The 22,112-nt window shown below is 35.3% G+C and overlaps 1 protein-coding gene across 1 annotated transcript; it reads right to left on the minus strand.

Moving 5' to 3' along the window:
• Nucleotides 1-1,950: 1,950 nt before the first annotated feature.
• LOC123533803 (uncharacterized) lies at nt 1,951-21,862 on the minus strand. Its single transcript, XM_045315682.2, has 10 exons — nt 21,510-21,862; nt 10,844-12,771; nt 10,263-10,493; nt 9,345-9,470; nt 7,266-7,397; nt 6,892-7,015; nt 6,566-6,693; nt 4,958-5,038; nt 4,049-4,219; nt 1,951-3,809 (listed from the first exon to the last, which is right to left on the minus strand). The coding sequence occupies exons 1-5, from the start codon at nt 21,643-21,645 to the stop codon at nt 7,389-7,391; spliced, it is 2,430 nt and encodes an 809-aa protein (XP_045171617.2). The 5' UTR covers nt 21,646-21,862; the 3' UTR covers nt 1,951-3,809; nt 4,049-4,219; nt 4,958-5,038; nt 6,566-6,693; nt 6,892-7,015; nt 7,266-7,388.
• Nucleotides 21,863-22,112: the final 250 nt, after the last annotated feature.

Raw genomic sequence — 22,112 nt, forward strand, 5'->3', positions numbered from 1 at the left:
TTCAACTGATCTTCATGAAATTTTGTCAGAATGATAGCCTTGATAAAATCTAGGTCAAGTTCGAATATGGGTCATCTGGGTTTAAAAACTAGGTCACTAGGTCAAATCAAAGAAAAACCTTGTGTATGCGATAGAGGCTGTATTTTTCAATTGATCTTCATAAAATTTGGTCAGAATGATAGCCTTGATGAAATCTAGGTCAAGTTCGAATATGGGACATCTGGGGTCAAAAACTAGGTCACTAGGTCAAATCAAAGAAAATCCTTGTTTTTGCTCCTATTTTAATGATAATTGGTCAGAATCTTTTTTTCCATGAAATCACTAGGTCAAACATGTTTACACTGTTATGGTGTATTGTGGTGTGTTTCTCAGGTGAGCGACCTAGGGCCATCTTGGCCCTCTTGTTTATTTGTTTAAGAAATAATAATATTACTCCATTCAATATGTTGAAGAAATTGAAAATTTCTTTACTGTCCAGTATATATTCGACACATATTTACTAGGCTAACAAGTCAAAATTTTAAGAATAATACAAAGATTGATTTCTGGTGTTATATATTAAAATATTGACGATCAAAGTCAACCTATACTGTGTTGGTGCGCCGTAAAACCCAAATAAATAAATAAATAAATGTCTCTACACGTGAACATTTTGTATAGGAAGTGCAATTTATTGTTATGTTATTTTATGCTATACTGTGAGCATAATATTTTCGAATCATTGCCTCTTTACTTAGGTGAACACTGAGCTGCTGTATAAGGGAGGAACATATTTTCGGTACATGGTCTCTCTTCATTATTTGTTCTGGGGCCAATTTCACGAAACCTACTTACCAACTTAGGAAGGACAAACTTAGAACTTAGGAGTAAGGTGTTTCACGATACATTATTTTTTAGCAGATTCGTTTTAACTATTCGGCTATTCTTAGAATCTGGGCCAAAAATAAGATAAGATACAAGTTATATTCTATGAAATAAATGTATTTTAAAAGTTCATACTAAGGGGAGAACTTGGGATAAATCTTATGAGTTTTTGTGAAATAGACCCCTTTACTATGTTATGTAAAGACGAGTGATAATTTCTATGGCCGAGTGGTGGGCTCCGTGGCCGAATGGTAGACTACGCTGCAAGTAGTGGTCTCCTTGGCCAAGAGGTGGTCTCCATGGCCGATTGGCAATGGTCGCTGACTTCAACTCACTTGCCACCGAAGAGGGTATGAAATCACGCTTGTCGTGTAGAATTTTTCATGTAAGCATGCCGTTCAGCTTGCTGACGGAAGGTCGGTGGTTCCACCCAGATGTCTGTATATGTCCGAAAGAAACCTTGAGTATTCCTCAACAAACTAAAGCTGGAAAAATCACCATAGGACATGAATTGTGTCATTGTGATTCTAAACCCAGCACAAATTAAACATCTATTCTACCTATTAATGGAATGTGATAATGCAGTTTCGCTACATCAGCATTAAAGTTATTGCAGATACATTAAATTCGTCATTATAAGTATCTACACGCACAAGAACCAGGGACGTTTTTGGAACTGGAAGATACTTTGTCTCTTTAAATACCATTCTTCAAAAACCTAACATTTATGTACTTAAATTCCTTCGGAAGGGTCGCTCATATGTCCAGAAACCTTACGTTTGATCACAGGGCGAGAGGAAAGTTGACGGTATATTAAAAATGAAAAGTGAGCATCATAAAGCTGTTTGTTAATTATTAATACCAAATCCAGCAACTTTGGCAATTTTTTACCGATAGCTTACTAGGTAGCCTGTCACTTGTACATTACCAAAGTCCCCAAAACAAACAAGACAAATTAAATCACCATCTTCAAAAAATCTCATATCAGTCACATGTTAATTTTTTCGCATAAAGACACGATTATAATTACCTATGGGTGTTCAGAAAAGAAAGTTAGTGTCTGTAAATAACTAGAAAGATGACGAGTACAAATTAAAATGATTATTTACTGAGAATGAATTTACAATACAATGTACTTGTTTATTTGTACTTGTTGTTACACCATTGTCTGTAGTACAGATGTCAATTAAGTCACACCGCCCCAGATTAAAAACAGCCTGTTAGGTCTACATCTTTGCGTTAGCAAGGCGGGACATTTAAAACAATAAAAACTCAGTGAGTTTAGATTAATACATATACCGGAAAAAGCCACAAGCGGATTTTTATGAACAGAATTATCACGCAATAATTAGTTAGTTAGAAAGAACCACAAACAATTCTAATAATTTTTTCTGGTCGATGTAGTTGATTTTATGTTGACGAAAATAAACTTTTTTTATTAAGTTCAACCGCAATATCCACTGTATATGTAATATACAGATTATGTTAATAAAACATTACGTATGATATAAACAATGTAAACAAAATGATTTGTAGCGACACTTCGCCAAGGTGTACATGGATAATTGTATATTACACTTATTGTAAATAATGTAATAAATTAAACAGGTTTGTAGCGTAATTCTTAACTCATTATTATACCACTTCTGTCAAAATTATTAAACTGCATAATTCCAACTATTTTACCTTACTATTTTACTGCGTAATTAACACAGAAGACGCCATTTTACATAGTTACCAAACTCAACGTGTGCTTTATTAAATACTTCCATGAATGCTTAATTACTTAGCTTTAATCTTTGACATACAATTACTTACAACTGAAATTCGAAAAGTTTGAAATGAACCTCAATAATTACTTATAACTGAAATTTGTAAAGTTTGCCATGAACCTCGAAGCGTGTGCAAATAATGAACAAGTCATAAAATACTTCTATAATTATAACATCAACAAAACAACGGCAAGGCTGACATGATTTCTAGGTTACACAGGACAAAATGTTATTTTATAAGGTTCATTCAGTGAATAATGAAACTGCCTATATATCTGGTTAACTGTTTGTTCTAATGCATCAACATGCATGGTGTTTCTAAGAAAAGACATGGATCAAGTATGTGCAAATTTCATGGGTGAGCACTAGGACTGTTTGGTGCAACACTTTTGCCGTTGTAATATTCTTATAACAGCTAGATGGAATATCACACAAATTGCATTATAAATGTTTGACAACAGTTGCAAAGGACAAATTGATTTCTATATTCAATTTGATAGTATTGTATTAACTTCATCCAAATTAAATGGTATTAATCTTAACTGTGTGTATTTTCTCTTTAGTTCACTGCAAACACGTAGTCTCATATGAAAATCAAATAAACTGACATTAACAAAGAGTTTTTCAAGTACTACTTATCATTGCTGGTTTGTTTTGAAACGTATTATCGATGTTCAATACAATTTAGCTCCTTGAGGATACAAGATATACATATGATAACGTTACTGTCATGGATTACTCCTAAATAAAAGACTTCATCTTTGAAATATCAAACATTTATTTTCTGCGTTCCCTCCGGCTGCGACGACGCTCTCTTCTATGATTACAAATTCGTCTGAAAATAGCTATTACATTTCCTGTTTCTCCTTCCGGTCCAAAAATCCCGAGAAGCGTAACAAAAAGCCCCATTGAAAACAACAATGAAAATCCTATAGTTGAAAGTAAAAATGTCGCAAATTGTGTAAAGAACGAAAGAACTGTGAATAACATAAAAATTGATGCACCAAGGGTTGTGCAGGCTCCAAAAAATACAGATACCCCCATTAAATCCAGCATATCTCGAACACGTGACAACCGATCCTGATGTAGCGAGAGCGTGTATCCCTCCGCAAGATGAACAACATAGTCCACAGATAACCCTACTACCATGCACATATTCATCGCCTCGATCATCTACAAATACAAATACACAGGTAAGACTGTCCCAAGAAAATGTTTAATGTTTTCTTTTCGTTTTTGTTTAATTTACTTAAAGCATTATTATTACATTCAGATTTTCCCAAACTGTGCCTCCTATCCACCACATTGGTCAAACATTCATCTCTGCTGCAGAATGATTCTATGAAAATAGTTATTATAAAAAGCGATTTTATGACAAATCTATATACTCGTAAGCAATTTAAAGTACGTACCCCAAGTTTCCAGCCTCCTAACACAATGACCCCTACCACACATACAGTAGTACAACAAAGGGAAAATGTAGCAAGTAGTCCAGTGATCAAGTTTCCAGTAGCAATGATCAAAATAGGACAGGCGAGGCACAGCCCAATAACGATGCCGTAGATAGCATTATTTACAAGTAACTGAAAGTAAATAATTAGATTTTACAGAATGTGCTATGCGATGCGCAAATGAATATTGTACAACTCCGTGACTGTGAAATCTCTTCTGACATACATTTAGTACCGTATCGTCTATCTCTGAAAGAAATCAACTGAGGCTGAGCAAATGAGATACAAAATATGATACCTTGAAGATACATACAATGTTTCTTATCTTTTGTCAATATAAAGTATCAATGGTCTAAATACACGTGAGTGTAGAAAAGCAATGAAATATTATTTCAGTGGTAACAAGTAATTTTAAGGTAAAAATACTTTTCAAGCCATTGGTGACATCGTGAAATGTTAAGAGTCAGAAAACTATTAATTTAACATTTATTAAACGCCGGACCAATTACATGTATGATGCCATTTTTATACTCGTAATTCTAAATAAACTGAACAAATAACAAATAACGCTACTAAATACGATGATATTGTAGAATATGATGAATGAAAGGTCACATCAAAGAGCCGCCACATCTCCTTTATTATCAATGAGTGCCGTTCTATTTTAAGCTGAAGTTTTATTAAAGAATTTCTGTTTCGTTCGGTTTCAGGGTCTGTCCGGCATCAAATAACAGTCGTGACTCCGGAATGCCCATAATCCACTTTTTTTAACAGACGTTTTAATTAAAAACATAAAAAAGTAGGAATTTAAAATGTTTGTGATCTCCTTATGGTTTGTAATTCAGTTCATTGATGTGAAGTTAAGCTTACCCTTTGTCTTGTTATCCACACCCAACGTTCATGTGATGAAATTTGAAAGCCAGTTTTCAGTTCTTTAGGCATTTTTCTCAGCTAAAATATATATACGATAGTGTGTGAGAGATCGGTCAGGAATAATGGATGCTGTAATTACTCATGAAGCGGTGGAAATTCTAAATTATTCTCACAAGAAACATTACTGAAGTATCAGACTGAAAAGAATCTCGTAATTTCATAGCAAAAAAAAAAAATATTATGAAGGTAAAATAAAAAATGTTACCTCAAATATGTAAACAAAATTGCTTGTTTTCTTAAATCGACCAATTGAACTAATGTTTTACCTCAGTTAACCAAAATTAGAACATAACATAGATTTCATGAGAAAAACATTGTGGCAAAGATTCTTCAATATCCAGCAGATTTTTTTTGGTCTGGACAGTTATCAAGTGTTCTCTAAGATTTACCCTGATGACATAGTTTAAGACTTGAAATGACCCAGATTTAAACTTGACCATTTAAATTTGCTTTCATGAAATCATTTCGATCAGCCGGTGAAAACAAGAGCTGTCCGTTAGTCACGCTCGACTTTCCTCAGTGCTTGACTCTGAATTATAGCTTTGCCAGGTAAAACTTTATAAACCTCTAAGTTACAAAGGGGCATTACTCTGAATTAGTGACCTTACATTTGACCCTAGGTAACCCGTTTCTAAACTCGACACAGATTTCATAAAGTTTAATGAAGATTAATTAGAAAATATAGTCTCCAGTGTGTGTGCGTGCGTGCGTGATTGCGCGCGCGTGTGTGTGGTTTACCTAGTAACCTAGCTTTTGACTTCAAATAAGCCAGTTTAGAATCTGCACTGGACCCCTTTTCGGCAAACATAACGACAAATACTTTATGAAAATGTGAGCTCTACAGTGTTTTAAGTATATAGCACCTAAACACACGAATTACACAGCGAATGATAAACAAATGAACATAACTGCAAGAAAACGTACTTGTCCCATGTATCGTTAAAGGTTAAAGGTCAGTAAATCAAATCCTTCTTTGTTTCATATAAAAAACGACAAGTTCAGGTCGTCTTTACGTATCTTTAGAGAACATCACTTTTTCCTACACCTATTTTTCATGAAAGTTCTGTCACAAATTAACGAAAAAATGAAAAGAAAATAGGGGGTCATGTAGTTCCTAGTGAAATGCCAATCAGTTGTGGTCTGCTACCCTAAAAATGGCGCATATTTGCTCTCATCCGCGCAATAAACACCTACTTCCGGTTTCGATCTGCAAAACTTGCCATGTGGGGTGTATGAACATGAAAACCGTCTCATTTCATGCAGAATGTATTCTAGTAGTGAAAAATGGTGATTAAAGCACTCTTTCTACACGAATTTGCGCAAAAAATGGGAAAATTAGGATCAATTTATTATGGACTTCTTTCGACTACACCACGGAAGCACATTTTCGACCGAATTACTGACCTTATTCCTAAAACTATATAGTTAGGAAGTTTAAGTTACGAAAAGTTTGTCAATATTCGAACCAAAATTGCAAAGTCTTTCATATAAGAAATGCAAGAAAAGATAACAAATATGATTTCTTATGATGCGAGAAATCACTACCTGTGTGTTTAGAAATTGTTCCCATTTTTCCATTATAATGTCACCATCCTTGTAACCAAGAAGCATTGCCTGTATGTCCGTACCCACAGAAACTGCTACAAACTTCAAATTGTTTCCATACATGATTTCTGTTGATGAAAATAAAAAGAATAGAACTCTTTCAACTGCTGCTGATTAGTTTTGTTCCATCAAATTATCTAATGCTTGATTAACGATTAACACTTATTGTAAAGCACTCTAACGAAAAATTGAGAATTCATGGTAAGAATTCTAAAGTGACTCGGAAGTTTAAAAAAAACAATGAAATGAAATAGCATGTCTTGAACCTTTATTATTGTTGACACTTGCGCTGAAGGGTCCAAGTTCCTCTCCGATCAACGAGTCAAATATTTTGAAATCGTTTGTGTAATCCCCGGTGTATCTGTTGGTCAGCCAGTATGATATTGGAATCTAAAAAGAACATGTTTTAAATTTTGATAAACACTTATCCCGCGTTTTATAGACTGGTATAAAGACTTACTGGAGTCAGACTTGGTGTTAAGGAAACTTATATTTTGCTGTTAAAAGAACCTTAAGTAACCAATGATCTCAACATCCTTAAAATAGCATTCATAGCTTAATGCAAAACATGAACTAACTGAAAGATAAATTATGCATCCATAATAAAAGGAAAAAGAGGGACAGGTACATTTTCACTTACTTCTAGATTGTTATTGTATTCGGCTGAGAAAACACTGGCGTTGAAGAACTGAGGTCTTGTGGCGGTAAAACTGTCAACTTTTTCTTTGGTGAACGGTAGACTCCAGTTTGTACCATCCCTCTGTTATTCCTCCTGGGGGGTGGGGTAATCAAACATGTTATATCTCTTTATAAATATATACAGGCCTATGATACAGGTGTTGTAAATTTTAAAGTTTACAGAAAGATGTTGCTCTTTGTCCGTAACTACAACGTCACGTTACCTCCTGTTCTCAAAAATAACTTCAACAAGAGCTGTCTCCATAGGATGACACATGCCCCCGATGGCACTTTAAATGAATAGTTATGGCCGATGTTAGAGTTTAGGACCTTTGACCTACGGAGCTGGGTCTTGCGCGCGACACGTCGTCTTACTGTGTCACACATTCATGCGTAGTTATTTTAAAATCCATGCATAAATGACAAAGATATGGACCGGACACGCCCATCAATGCACTATCATGAAAAATGACCTTTAACGTCTAAGTGTGACCTTGACCTTTGAGGTACGGACCTGGGTCTTGCGCGCGACACGTCGTCTTACTGTGGTAAACATTATGCCAAGTTATTTGAAAATTCATCCATCGATGACAAAGATATGGACCGGACACGCCCATCAATGCACTATCCCTTAATGTCTAAGTGTGACCTTGACCTTTAAGGTACGACCTGGGTCTTGCGCGCGACACGTCGTCTTACTGTGGTACACATTCATGCCAAGTTATTTGAAAATTCATCCATCGATGACAAAGATATGGACCGGACAAGCCCATCAATGCACTATCCCCTAATGTCTAAGTGTGACCTTGACCTTTGAGCTACGGACCTGGGTCTTGCGCGCGACACCTCATCTTACTGTGGTACACATTCATGCCAAGTTATTTAAAAATCCATCCATCGATGACAAAGATATGGACCGGACACGCCCATCAATGCACTATCATGAAAAATGACCTTTAACGTCTAAGTGTGACCTTGACCTTTGAGGTACGGACCTGGGTCTTGCGCGCGACACGTCGTCTTACTGTGGTAAACATTATGCCAAGTTATTTGAAAATTCATCCATCGATGACAAAGATATGGACCGGACACGCCCATCAATGCACTATCCCTTAATGTCTAAGTGTGACCTTGACCTTTGAGCTACAGACCTGGGTCTTGCGCGTGACACGTCGTCTTACTGTGGTACATATTCATGCCAAGTTATTTGAAAATCCATCCATCGATGACAAAGATATGGACCGGACACGCCCATCAATGCACTATACTTTAATGTCTAAGTGTGACCTTGACCTTTGAGCTACGGACCTGGGTCTTGCGCGCGACACGTCGTCTTACTGTGGTACACATTCATGCCAAGTTATTTGAAAATCCATCCATCGATGACAAAGATATGGACCGGACACGAAAAATGCGGACAGACTGACAGACAGACAGACGGTTCAAAAACTATATGCCTCCCTTCGGGGGCATAAAAAGTATACTGCGAAGGGGTTACCAAAATTTACACAAAGAAGGTTCTCAGGACAAAAGCAAACAGCAAACGCATATTGTAAAGACAACCTGTTTATCAACGTTTTTAACTTTTTAATAGGAATTGGACCAATATGGTGGCCTTTGTTATTCAGTATAAAGTTACCTAGTGGTATTTTTTTGCGAAATCATATATAGTTCAGACGACGTTTTAAAAATTCACTCTGGCAAGTTTACAATAATACCGCCGTGATCCTACTTCTTGTGATAGGGTTAAAACGTATCAAATACCATATTATGTATTTTCCGTAAATGAGGAACATAGTAATCATTGATGCAAAATGATTTAAACTGAATTTGCATCGGTTTCGCAGTACATGTTTGTTAAAATTTCTTTAAAGCTGCTTTGTCAACCAGTCTTGAACATATCCACTTTGTTTAAGTGATAATAGAGAATTATCAAACAACTATCATTTATTTGGAATTCTGGATTAATGTACTAGACACAAGGGAATGGCGACTAACAAAGACAGAAAGTGCAAATTATGAATTTATCACCAAATACTACCTCTAGAAATGTCTGCAGATTGTCCATGAAACATTTGATGTTGTATTCTCCAGTGATAGAATTTTTCTGTATGCGTAATTCGTCCGCTTCCGCACTAGAAATAGTTCGTAATGTCTCGCATAATCCCTAAATAAAAGATCGTGTTACTTGTTTAGCATAAAACAGTTGTTAAAAACGAAATAACTTAAATACATTTCACCTTAATTTCTGGTATCATTTCAGGACAAAACGACATTTACGAGAGTTTATAATATTACGCTGACTCATTCTGTCAAACTTTGAAAAACAAAATGAGATAAGAAATAAGACCGGGCCTTTCATAATCTATAGGACAACAATGGAGCAGTAGCGTCGAAAATTGAGGCGTCAGGGACTACGTGCAGATACTCCCTCAACTTTAAAATTGGAAAGGCTTTAAACGACTTAACCTGCATCGGTGTTTAAAGTTTAACAAAACAAAGAAACCAAACCTAACATTCTACTTTATATCAGGCCTTAAATAATCCTGAAAGAACAATATAGACAATGTGGCAGAACATGAATAATGCATAATTAACCACTCTTCACTTTTGTGTGAGTAAATAAAATCATTGTCCATGTCGGTCTATGTATTTTATAGCTCTTAAAATATTATAAATGATACAACAATAATCTCACATAGTCTTAAACTGGGGACATTTTACCGTTTTGATCCGCTCTCGCAGCTTGTAACATGACGCTGAAAGATCAGTAGATCCAATATCAATGTCACGCTTTGTGAAGGGATTTAAAATGTGTTAGTACATATGGTTGCTGATGTCTGCCATTTCTTTATTTCGTTCTGCCGCGGCGACACAATGACAAAAGATTTCAATCGTAATACGATCTACTAAATACTTTATATATAAGAAAAAAAAAAGAAAACAAACACAAACATACTAGCAATGCCTTTTGGGCCTCCTCAGTGTTTGGATTAAATTCTGGATCCCATTCTTGCTTTCCAAAGCATACGGGGTCTGAAAAATGACAGACTGATATGTCGTTTGGTTTCACACCGAACAGAAGATGAACAGATAATAATGCGTTTCCTTGCCCGAAGCTGGTCACGAACGAGTACAGTGTATGCCTGTAGGCACTCATGTACGGGTGGTCGTCTGGTAATATATTGAACTGAAATAGATAGATAATAATGCGTTTCCTTGTCCGAAACTGGTCACGAACGAGTACAGTTTATGCCTGTAGGCACTCATGTACGGGTGGTCGTCTGGTAATATATTGAACTGAAATAAAGTTGTCAATAATGAGATGTCATCTGGTAATGCTTGAAAATATTAAAAGATTAAGACAACAATCAAAATCTAGAGGTTAGTCATGTATCAGTTTTCTTCCGTATCATTAAATCAGTCGTTACACATATTGATTTCGAAAATGCCAAAATACAAAAATACCTTTTCAAATTATCATTTATAATTTTCATGGAAATGAAATATACATAAAAAAACTAGAAATGAATATATTACCAGTTCGTTATCGGGTTCAATCATAGACGCCTGGTATATAAAGAAAGCCAACACTCCCGCTAGTACCAGAAGTATCACCCATCTTGCAAACTTGTGCGTGACAAACCGGAAATAGTAATTCCGGAAGAAACGAACAAATGAGGACTTCTTTTTCCGCTTCCTGTTCATTTCTCTCGATTTTCCGTCCTTGTTTGCCGATAATGTCTGGTTAAGTTTAAGAGATTGTCTCTCCGGGAAAACGTCTTGCTGTGAAGGACTTTTCATTCGTACATCACCATTTCTTTCAGGCTGTTCGCGAGGATACTTATAGTTGTGAGCATACATAGGATCATTGCTCACTGGTCTCCGACGACCGTTTCTTGGATTTCCTTCATATAACTGATATCCATTTTGAGAAGATTTACCGTTAGAAGATATTCTCGAACGGTCAACTTTCGTCACTGGATAGTTGTAATAATGCGACCCGTGGGAATCTGTTCTTACATTGTATTCGGGTTCATATACTGGGTTTAGTCTTGAAGCGAATATTTCGTCTGCAGTATCTTCCTCCATTATATCAGATTCACCATTTGGTTTCGCACGTGTTTTCTTGCTGATGTGATAAGGAGATTCTTTTTTGTTGTTCTGATTGTCGTCTGCTGATTCAGAGCGCTTTAGACAAGGGTAACAACACGGCCATGTGGCCTTTTCGAAGTAAGTGTGATACATAATAACTACTGTCGGGAAATAGAGTATGACTGACAGATAGTTGACCACAACAACTAGTGCTGAAAACAAACCAAACGACCTAGTTCCCAGCAAGGGTGTGATTGCGCTTGATAGAAAGGCCACGGCTGTTGTAAAGGAGGTAATCAACATACTGAAAACCGACCTTTTATAACAGTCTGACAATCTATGAGCGACGGACAGATATTCATCGCATGCTGTATTCCGCCATATATCATAAAACACAAACACATTGTCTGCCCCTATTCCGAGAATTATGAATAACGACAGAATATGAAAGTAGCCAATGTATTCGAAACGAATGACAAGGTTATATATCAAGTTCCCTGTAAAGAAACTAGCAAATATGCTTAGAATTGCAAATCCTGCTATCCATAGTGACCTGGTATGTAGCAGTATAACAAGAAATATAAAAGCCATACTGGCCCCCGCCCACAGTACGTCTTTCATTGCTTGGTTCCTGGCACTGTACATCCACAAGGCTTCGGAACGGTATGAAAATTTAAATTCATCCACTTCATCATATTTTTCAAGAATAGGTATCATGTTTTCCCCGGCGTATGTTTCAGATTCCATTTCTAAATCAGTGGAACTAAATGTCTCGTGCGGTATTCCGAACGAGAAAATTGACCGTGTCATCTTTGACTTAACTCCGTTCTGTGAAACCTCGTGTGTATTGGCAAGGAAGAACCTAAAATCGTCCCTCGTCATGTTGTTTGTTGAAGCTTCATGCAGTACTTCTGTAATATTGTCATAGTTTTCGTCATTAAAAACAGAGCTTATATTTAGAAACGTTCCGTCAAAGTACCGAAGCACAGATAGTGGTTTAACACATTGCCGTGTTTGGGCATCCAATTTGCAAAACTTGTCATAATCTTTCGCATTCATTAAATCGTCTTCAATTTGTTTCATTTTCAACAATGATTCCTTTGTGTAAATATTATCTCCTTCAACATCTTCGAAATACATGTCTATGGCACTGTACCAATTTTCCGAAGTTCTAAAACCTGCACTTGTACCACCGCGCGTGTAATAGCCGTCATACTTGGTTCTGTCTACCCATGCGAACCATCTGGCGTCCCATGGCTCATTGACAAGACGCATCGGGACGTCATCCAGGAATAAAGGCAAGATGTCGTACCCGGACAGATAAAGAATCCCGGAAATTCCAATCATAGAAAGGTGTCCAAGCAAAGTCAATACTGAAATAGAAAAATGAAAAAAAAATGAAAAATATAAAGAGCTTAGGACCTCAAATTTAAAGTTATCATGCACAAGGGATATTAGATTGTTATCAGAAATTGTTTCCATGAAACTATAATAGCTGCTAATCACATAATTTGAGCACCACTCGTTCTTCCGTTTCAATGGAATTGCGCCGCTGGCGGCGGACAACTTTCGAGATTTACAGTAAATTATCTTTAAGATATGATATAAAAATCACGCTTCAAAGTCCGACCTTAATATTAGAAAAGAGTTTTCCCGGAAAGTGAAAGGACAAGTAAGAAACATCAATAACTCTGTAGGTCCACTGGTTAAAATATATTTTAGAGATATCTGGATGCTGCATATAAATGCTTTCTTCTTGTCGTTCTATGTCGCAAGTAAAACATCAATTTTTATAAAATTCTACCTAAAAAAATCAGACATGGCTTACTCCTGAAGAAGTCAAAATGTACCAAGAGATTAAATTGTGGCACAGGAAAAAACAATTATTAACAAAACGCGATAACTGTGGCCTTTATTTACTAATACCAGATCAACCCATAACGATGAAATAGGGAATCAGGTGGACACATTATATGACAAATATCTTATATCGCAAAACCGATGTAAGTTGCGGCGTGGTCTGGTTGTTAACACATATGATTTGTAAGCTTACGTGCTGGTTCGAATACAGGTCAGGCTGATTTTTTTTATTTTTCCAGCATTTTTTTCCTAGAGAAGGAATACAGGTAAAACTATTTGAACCATGCTTTTCTCGTGCACTTATACTGAGTACTTATTGACATTTTTAGAGGATCTCATATTAGAACAGACATTAAATCTATTAACATTGCAAAATGAATAAAGAAAACTCTTGCAAGGAAAATGAAACCAAAGTTGCGATCGTTAAAAACATTAGAAAGGTTAATAAAAATGAAGGGCTCGAACCTACACCATACAAACATAAAAAGAATAGCGGTCCGACACACTATCCACTACACTACAAATCTGCTATGGTATAACGCATCGTATTTAGAGTTAAGAATACTACAACTACTTTCCCTGCTTTTGGTTTTTACCAAGTACCGTTAAAACAAAATTATCGCGATCCATTAATACATCCGATAAGTGGTGTTATGATTGGTATATTGTAGTATTCTTAAATATAGATTTGTAGCCTAATGGATAGTGTGTCGAACCTCTATTCTTTTATATTTGTATGAAGTAGGTTCGAGCCCTTCTTTTTAAAATAATTTTTACTAATTCTATTTTTGCAGGTCTTTTTTACTTCGTCTTTTGTATTTATTTTGTTTGCTTCATTCTATTTTACTTATTTGTTAATTTTTCATGTCATGACACACATTTATATACATGTTCATTAAAAAGCACGTGTATCATTCAAACCAAAGCGAAATATTTGGTATGAAAAAGTGTTTAACATGGTCGTTTTATAACGCTGAAAGCGTAGTTATGAAAAATCTAAATTCATAAGATATGAATCAAATCAAGGACTATAACTACATACTGAAGGAAAATACCTAATATAAATTTCTATTTTTTTATCCCTCATGTTTACATGCTGGGCCATTTTCATATCGGAAATGTATCGTGCGCACTCATTACCTGTAAATTCATAGAAAATTATGATAAACTTGAATTCCGCAAAGAATAGGAACATCGCCGGTTTAAAAACAGATACCGCCCCCCCCCCCCCCCCCCCCCCCCCTTCCCTTCTCTATTAAATCTGACCGCTGCTTCATCATCTGAATCACTTTGATATAGATCTAAAAAAAATGAATAACAATTTTTAGATAAATATAATTTTTTGCATGTCCAGAAATGAGACCGTGTTTTGAAGAGTATTGTCCCTTGATTATTAAGCCAGATCGGTTAAATTTGGTTGTTTCCCTTTATACCATCTTAATGCGAGTATCGACTTTTGTTAATCTCTCTTATCTTGATAATCTTGACCTTACACTGGTTTTGTTAATTAGGGGTTTTGCGACAACATTGTGAAACTTTTTACACAAGCGGAGTTTATACCTTGCCCGAGGCAATTTGCAGTGTATTCCTCAAATTGGTGATTTTGAATGATAATCGGGTTTTTGTTTCAAAATTGAGAGCCGGGAAGGATATTCCCATTTTAGATATGTATTTAAACTTTTGGTTACATCTTTTAAGGGCAAAATATATGTGAATCATAAATTAAAAGTTAATTAATTAAAAAAAATATTTTTTTGAAATTTAAATATTTTTATTCAAACATGTAATTTAAAATAACAGTTTTAACCTTATTTGACACAGACGGAATTAGATCGACGTACATGTTTATTACCTGATATACATAACATTCTTATTTCTTCAAATTGGTGATTTTGAATGGTAATCTGGAATGTCTTTAAAAATTGTCAGGAAGCATATAATTCCCATTACTCAACGTATTTTTAAAATATGTATTTAATGACCTCCAGATTTGGCTAAAAATAATCATTCTCTCAAATTGAAGTTTGTTAATACTAGAAGATGTGTTTTTGTGTCTAAAACATTTCGTCGAAACCAATAGCGCTATAGCGGAATAAGTGAATTATGACTTCAAAATATAGATTTTCTTATAATCGAGACAGTTTACCTTGAGTAAAGCGTTACAATCGCTTTTCGATTTTCATCATATAAAGTAGAAAAACAGCAAATTCTCAAGTATTTCCGTAATATATAGTTAAACTTTGTCAGTAATTAAGTTTTAAAGCCTTTTTAAGAAATATAGCATTTATTTCCAGATATCTATAAAAGTATATTTTCTTGTTGTCGAACGATCTGGAGGATTGTCCCTTTAATTTTTAAAATATCTTTATGAGGGCGAAATATATGTGTATTTCGGGTCTCCTTGAAAATGTGTCTTTTCAATTCAATTTTTTTTAAATATTATGGATCCGTGGCCTATAAATGCATTTTACTTTACAATAATGTGAATTTGGATTTTGAACTGTAAGATAAATTATCAAAATTTATAACTCGATATCCATATCCATAATTTAGATTTTAACTTTAAAGCGTTTATGCAAGAGCCGTAATAATTGTCCCTTTAGGCCGCGGGGCATGTCAGACAAACAGACACTAATCCAATTAGTAACGGTAATAAACAGAAATATGTCAGCATTCGGTTAACTATTGTCAAACACGTTATTTGACTTTATCATACATACATAATCATTACAAAAAGATAAGATAAGAAATTTTTAACAACAATATTATAATACTTACAAACAAGAAACATGAAATTTACACCCGACCCAATGGACTTGTTATATTTACATGTACAATATTCAAGTTTAAATATGAACATGTAGTTCTATATGTTAATCAACTTTATGTTAATACGTTTTAATGCAATAAATAATTCTAGTTGTGAAAATGGCATTAAATGAATTAAAAAATGGAATATTTTTATTTAAACACGTAATTTGAAATAACTTTATTTTTATTTAATCTGGCAAAGTAATGACATTAAACACGGAATTAGATTGACACATATGTCTATCTAATTCAGTTTATCCGGTGTCATCAGTACACGTGTACTGTGACGGGCAAAATTTTCCAAATTAGTAAAATCAGTGATATTCAAACGTTTAGGGAAGCAAGAAGACATAAAAGTAATTTAAAAATAAACTCATTGAAAGAAAGATGAACTTTTCTTGTTTACTTCAATAACTTAATAAATGTTTTGAGATGATTATAAATATAAGAATAAATCATTCTAAAAGACCATGTAAAGCTTAAAATCTGTCATTTCCTACAGAAATCAATGGGACTCGGGATCAAAATTAGTTACTTATTTCAAACGCTTGGGGAAGCAAGAAGATCATATTTTATTTTATTAAAAATTATATTGAAAGAAAGTGCAAATATTGCAGATTACTTCAATAACTTAATAAATATTGTCAGATGATGCTTTTGATGTCATTTGATGTGTTAAAGTTTTTCTCCTGCTATATTTCAATAGGCGTAAATTGACCGATAATGGCTAATCGATACACCCGATAACCTGTTTTCAAGGGAGACAATTTCGCCAATAAGCCAGCAAATTGGCTTAGATTTCTGGGTATGAATACGGAATGAATACGAAATGAATTGATCCCCATTTGGGTATACAATTGGATACAAAATCAAAGGATGAACGTTTTTAATTGAACCAAAGAAGTATAAAATACAGTTTAGTTTTCATAGCTCTTTGATTGAACATGTGATTTTAAACTTTATTAGTAAAAGTATATCAGCTGAGGGTTTGCAAAGATCTACATATATTTTCCCTTGTCTTGCGGTGGATAATTACTATATTAGACAAACTAATTCTTGACCCAACAGATTGAAATGCAATATAACGTTAACGTAACTGATATTGTGCGGTTATGTCTTTTTGCACTACGTAGAGTGCGCATGCGCGAAAATTTTCTCCCGTTGCTAAGGAAATAGCTCTCTGTAAAATAGGTCTATATGTGAAAACAAACCCCATTGCGACCCTCTCATTGTGCGCAACAAATTTATCCACGAGATTTAGGACAGATACTACTAAATTAAAACCATAAAACCACTGAGTCTTTTGTGTGCGAGAAACCTGTTAGCACATTCAATCACTACATTAAGATGTTAAACAGAAAAAATAAAGCAATCATATGTCAATAAGGTAGAATTGTCTTGTCCCTGCGCCTAATCCTGGAGTTCAACACACGGATGACCAATATTTTAAAGACATTAAAACCTATATTTTACAAGTTTATAATTCTATGTTTATACAGATGTGTCCTTGATGCTTTAAATTGTAGACTTTTGATTTTGGAAAGCGATCATCTTGATTTGTTTCGTTATTGGACCGTTTCCTTCAATTTGATTGGGTAACAAAATTTTTTACAAGTGTGCAAAACAAATTAATACGGATAACTTTTGTGCTGCTCCTGATGTTGAACTACTTTTTTCACCTTTTATTTATACTGCCAGTGCAGAGACTTGAAATAATTTGTAAATCTACATATAAAGAGAAACAAAACTAATAAAATCTTGAAAGTAGATCCAAAAACAAAAACAAAAAAAATATATCATTTCTTTAATGTAATTAAATTCCCTATACTACGCACCACCTAAGTAGGAAAATAAAACACTCCGTTTCAACTGGAAAATTTTAATATAGGCTATAATGTGTTCTTTTTCTGGAGTATGAATCTCAATAGTCCAAACGGAATATAGTAACATTTGTATAAAGTTTCATACGGGTAAAATAAATAATAACAGTATACGGTAATGTATTAGAAAGAACAACTGAAAATTATACGTCTTTGAAGTAAATTAAAGTACAACAAAACAAACAGTAGCAATACATGGGTAAAGCGTTTAAATAAACCACTCAAGAAATAAATAAAAGCTGTACATAGACTATACACATGCTGTTTAAAATCCTTTGAATTTCAACGTATAATGTTATTTAGTTACGGCAGAATATTCAAAGTAGCGAGCACATCAGTGTTGTTAAATTCTCATGCTCCATTGATTCATAATTAAACAATATATATAATATAACTTAAAAATAATATAAGCCGTGCCATAAGATAACCAACATAGTGGCTTTGCGACCAGCATGGATCCAGACCAGCCTGCGCATCCGCACAGTCTGGTCAGGATCCATGCTGTTCGCTTTCAAAGCCTTTTGCAATTAGAGAAACCGTTGGCGAACAGCATGGATACTGACCAGACTGCGCGGATGCGCAGGCTGGTCTGGATCCATGCTGGTCGCAAAGCCGCTATGTTGGTTTTCTCATGGCACGGCTCAATTTTTTTTTTTTTTAAGTACGAATGCACATGACCGATACATATTTAGCAGTGAGATTACACTGTACACAAAAAATAAATTTGCTTGTGTCGGTGTCCCCTCTTGGCTGAGCACGAGAGATGCTAGGTGGAAATGGTTCGTGAGCGTTGTGGGAGGCTTCAAACGAAGGAGGGTGCGGTACAATCGCTGCAAAACCGGAAATACGCAGCATGTTCCGCCGAGAGCATAACTGTGCAGCGTTCGATTGATTCTCAAGAACTTTAGTGCGATTCTATTATAGACCTTTCCAGCGTGAATGTGTATGTACACGACTACGTATAAGTACATGTATTATGTACTACTTCGGTCGAAACTTGGGGTTTCCTCAAGACAATTGCGAATAAAGTATCATTTATTTTAGTTGATGTTAATGCCAAGACTGACAATCATAGCGCTGCTGAGTTTGACCAACCTAAGAAGAACTGATCTTACTTATTGTCATATTGAATACTGAATGATTTTAAGCAGTTCAATTCGCTAACAGAATATGCCATAGTGATCAAATACAATGTATATGGTGTTTGTTCCGCCCGACCACATAGTCAAAGACCTGTGAATCATCCGGTTTTCGTCCGTCCTCTATCAAGCATTCGCATTAACTAATAACTCGCGTTTTCAGATCCGTTTATAGTTCTCTTTGAATGAAACTTGCTAGTATAATTCATCAACATTAAAGGAGCATGCATACATTATCGGGAGGTTTATGTCAGGATTTTGATAACATATGCTCCTGTTTTGACTTTTTGTATAAATGGGCTACATTATTCGTTAAAAATATTTCTGATCCTCACTCGGGGCGTTGAATTCTTCATGTGAGGAAGCCATCCAGCTGGCTTACGGAAGGTCGGTGGTTCTACCCAGGTGCCCGCTCGTGATGAAATAATGCACGGAGGGGCACCTGGGGTCTTCCTCCACCATTAAAGCTGGAAAGTCGCCATATGACCTATCATGTGTCGGTGCGACGTTAAATCCAAATATATATATATACCGAGGCCACACTATACGAGAACCACTACAACATTTATGTTTTGAAACAGTTTAGGTATTTCATCTTAGACAAAAACAAAAAATGAAAGAAAATATAAATTATATATATATTTCTATTAAAACAACAAGTTCTGTCTAGTGTTTTCAGAAAGCCTATCGAAATCGGTCGAAATATATACATTTACGTAGTCGTGTACTTTTCTATTTACGCCGAAAAGGTATAACTGGGCATGTTGGCTATTGTCATCCTCCGAAGTGTTGATGCGATCACTGAAGGTAGATGAAGTAGCTTCGATTGCACGAAAGTTTAACCGTTCGAATCTATTATTAGTTATTGCATTGACAGACTTTTAGAAGTTTTCATGCAAATGAGCAGAAATAGACTTGAGATTGTCTTGTGACACACTTGACATTCGCAGGAGACTCATTGATGGGTGCTACAGACATACTACTTGACTCTCTTCCAAAACGGTTTCTCTTCAATTAGACAATGTCAGTTGGAGATATCTAATAGGTCTCTTCTACAGGATATCTCTTTTACGGGATATGTCAGGTGTCTGTTTAGCAGAGGTTATGTCGGTCTTGTTTTTTTCTCTGTTGCATACTTTTGATTTTTCTAGCGACATTACAGTATTACTTTACGTTTTAAATTTCTCATTGAACAATTACACGCAAGGATATTGAAAGATAGAAGAAAACTGTCAAAATTTCATTAGCGCAGTAAAATCAGATATCAGAATCTAGGACTAATTTTGCACCAGTTGTTAAAATGTTTCGTTTGAGTGATCAACTAAAATATCCGTAAAGTGTAATTGAAACGATTGAAATAAATCATTGCTTAAGTGCTTAATAAATTATCCACAACCACGATAAAATTTCAAGCTGTTTTGAAAGATTTTATTTCACATAATTTATATTTTCTTTCATTTTTTGTTTTTGTCTAAGATGAAATACCTAAACTGTTTCAAAACATAAATGTTGTAGTGGTTCTCGTATAGTGTGGCCTCGGTAGCTCAAACACGCTAAGCCGAAGGTCCTTGGTTCGAGTCCCGGTCAAGGCTGCACATTTTCCCTGAGACTTGTTACATTTGCAGGTTCTACCGAGATGTTCACCCTTAGAGGTGAAGCAGTTTGGCTGGGGTGTGCATCTGAATTCGGTTAACAGTCTACGGCAGACATTGGCCTTGAGTGTCAATGTCTCGCAATGAGAGGAAAAGTGTGTAGCGGTTCTCTTAGCGGGTGGCCTCGCTAGCTCAATTGGTAGTGTTGGCGGTAAGCCGAAGGTCCAAGATTCGAGTCCCGGTCGAGGCTGCACATTTTTCCTGAGACTGTTACAATGTAAACCATAGGTCTGCTTCTTTTCACTTTCAGTTTTTTTTCTTGTCCCATTTTTCATACATTTTGTATTCGATTGACTTTTAAGGAATGTGTCACATGATATCGTCTTAATAATATAAAATCTGTAAATGTATTTTTTTAGCAGGTAATCTAGGTGATCTAAAAACATTAAACCTTTTTATGAGTGGGTAAATATCATACCAATCAACAAAGTGACATCAGAAATGGAGTGGCCATAACTGTCAAAATTTTAAGATATTTTAACTATAAATGAAAAATCTAAGGCGGAACCAAAATGAAATGAAAAGATCCAGCGTGCGCTCCTGCTGCCCATTTAGATTGTTGTTACTCAATCTGTTATGGCACAAATTTCAGTATTTTGAAATACTGTTGCGTCAATAAACTTATAATAATTCAACAATTAACAATTCCAGAATTTGTTCAAGATTATCTCAATCAATGACTTCTTTAAATAACGCCAAGCACTTGTTATGCTGCTGGTTAATCATGGAGAAGAATATATTACATGAAAATAAGAAAAAAAAAACTTACAGAATGCTTTCACGGGCCAGCGTGTGATAAGTCGACAGAGCAGGAGAGGCTGAGCGTCTCTTCTCTTCTGCTGGCGCTCAATGGCTGCCAACTCTGCACGTGCATCTTTCTGTTCCTGGCTCCAGTCTATTTCCATAGCTCAATTAAATATCTAAACACAAAAGCAATGTTATATCTGTTTTCACCAGGACTTCATCATGCACAATAAAGCATGGCAAAATATCTATTCATGACGGAGTAGTTATATAAAATAACCATATATCAGGTAAAACACACGCATTTAACATACTACAATTTTCCGATTATCTCAGGCTGCATGTGTAATCAATACAAAACAGTTTTATTTTTACCCACTATCTGATTATCTCTTAGTCCGCTTATGTACTGATTTGTGTCATTTACCGGGGTCGTTCTTTGTTTGTTTGTTTGTTTTGTGTTTAACGCCGTTTTTCAACAGTATTTCAGTCATGTAACGGCGGGCAGTTAACCTAACCAGTGTTCCTGGATTCTGTACCAGTACAAGCCTGTTCTCCGCAAGTAACTGCCAACTTCCCCACATGAATCAGAGGTGGAGAACAAATGATTTCAGACACAATGTCGTTT

This window comes from Mercenaria mercenaria, chromosome 12 (genome assembly GCF_021730395.1).
Source record: "Mercenaria mercenaria strain notata chromosome 12, MADL_Memer_1, whole genome shotgun sequence".
NCBI lineage: Eukaryota > Metazoa > Mollusca > Bivalvia > Venerida > Veneridae > Mercenaria > Mercenaria mercenaria.

What these genes read in the sequence shown, in the direction of transcription:
- LOC123533803 (XM_045315682.2), bottom strand. Translation starts at nt 21,645, where the DNA reads ATGGAAATAGACTGGAGCCAGGAACAGAAAGATGCACGTGCAGAGTTG. An exon ending in CTGGCCCGTGAAAGCATTCT is followed by an intron (nt 12,772 to 21,509) that starts GTAAGTTTTTTT and finishes TTTCTATTTCAG; the next exon opens with TATTGACTTTGCTTGGACAC. An exon ending in TTGAACCCGATAACGAACTG is followed by an intron (nt 10,494 to 10,843) that starts GTAATATATTCA and finishes TATCTATTTCAG; the next exon opens with TTCAATATATTACCAGACGA.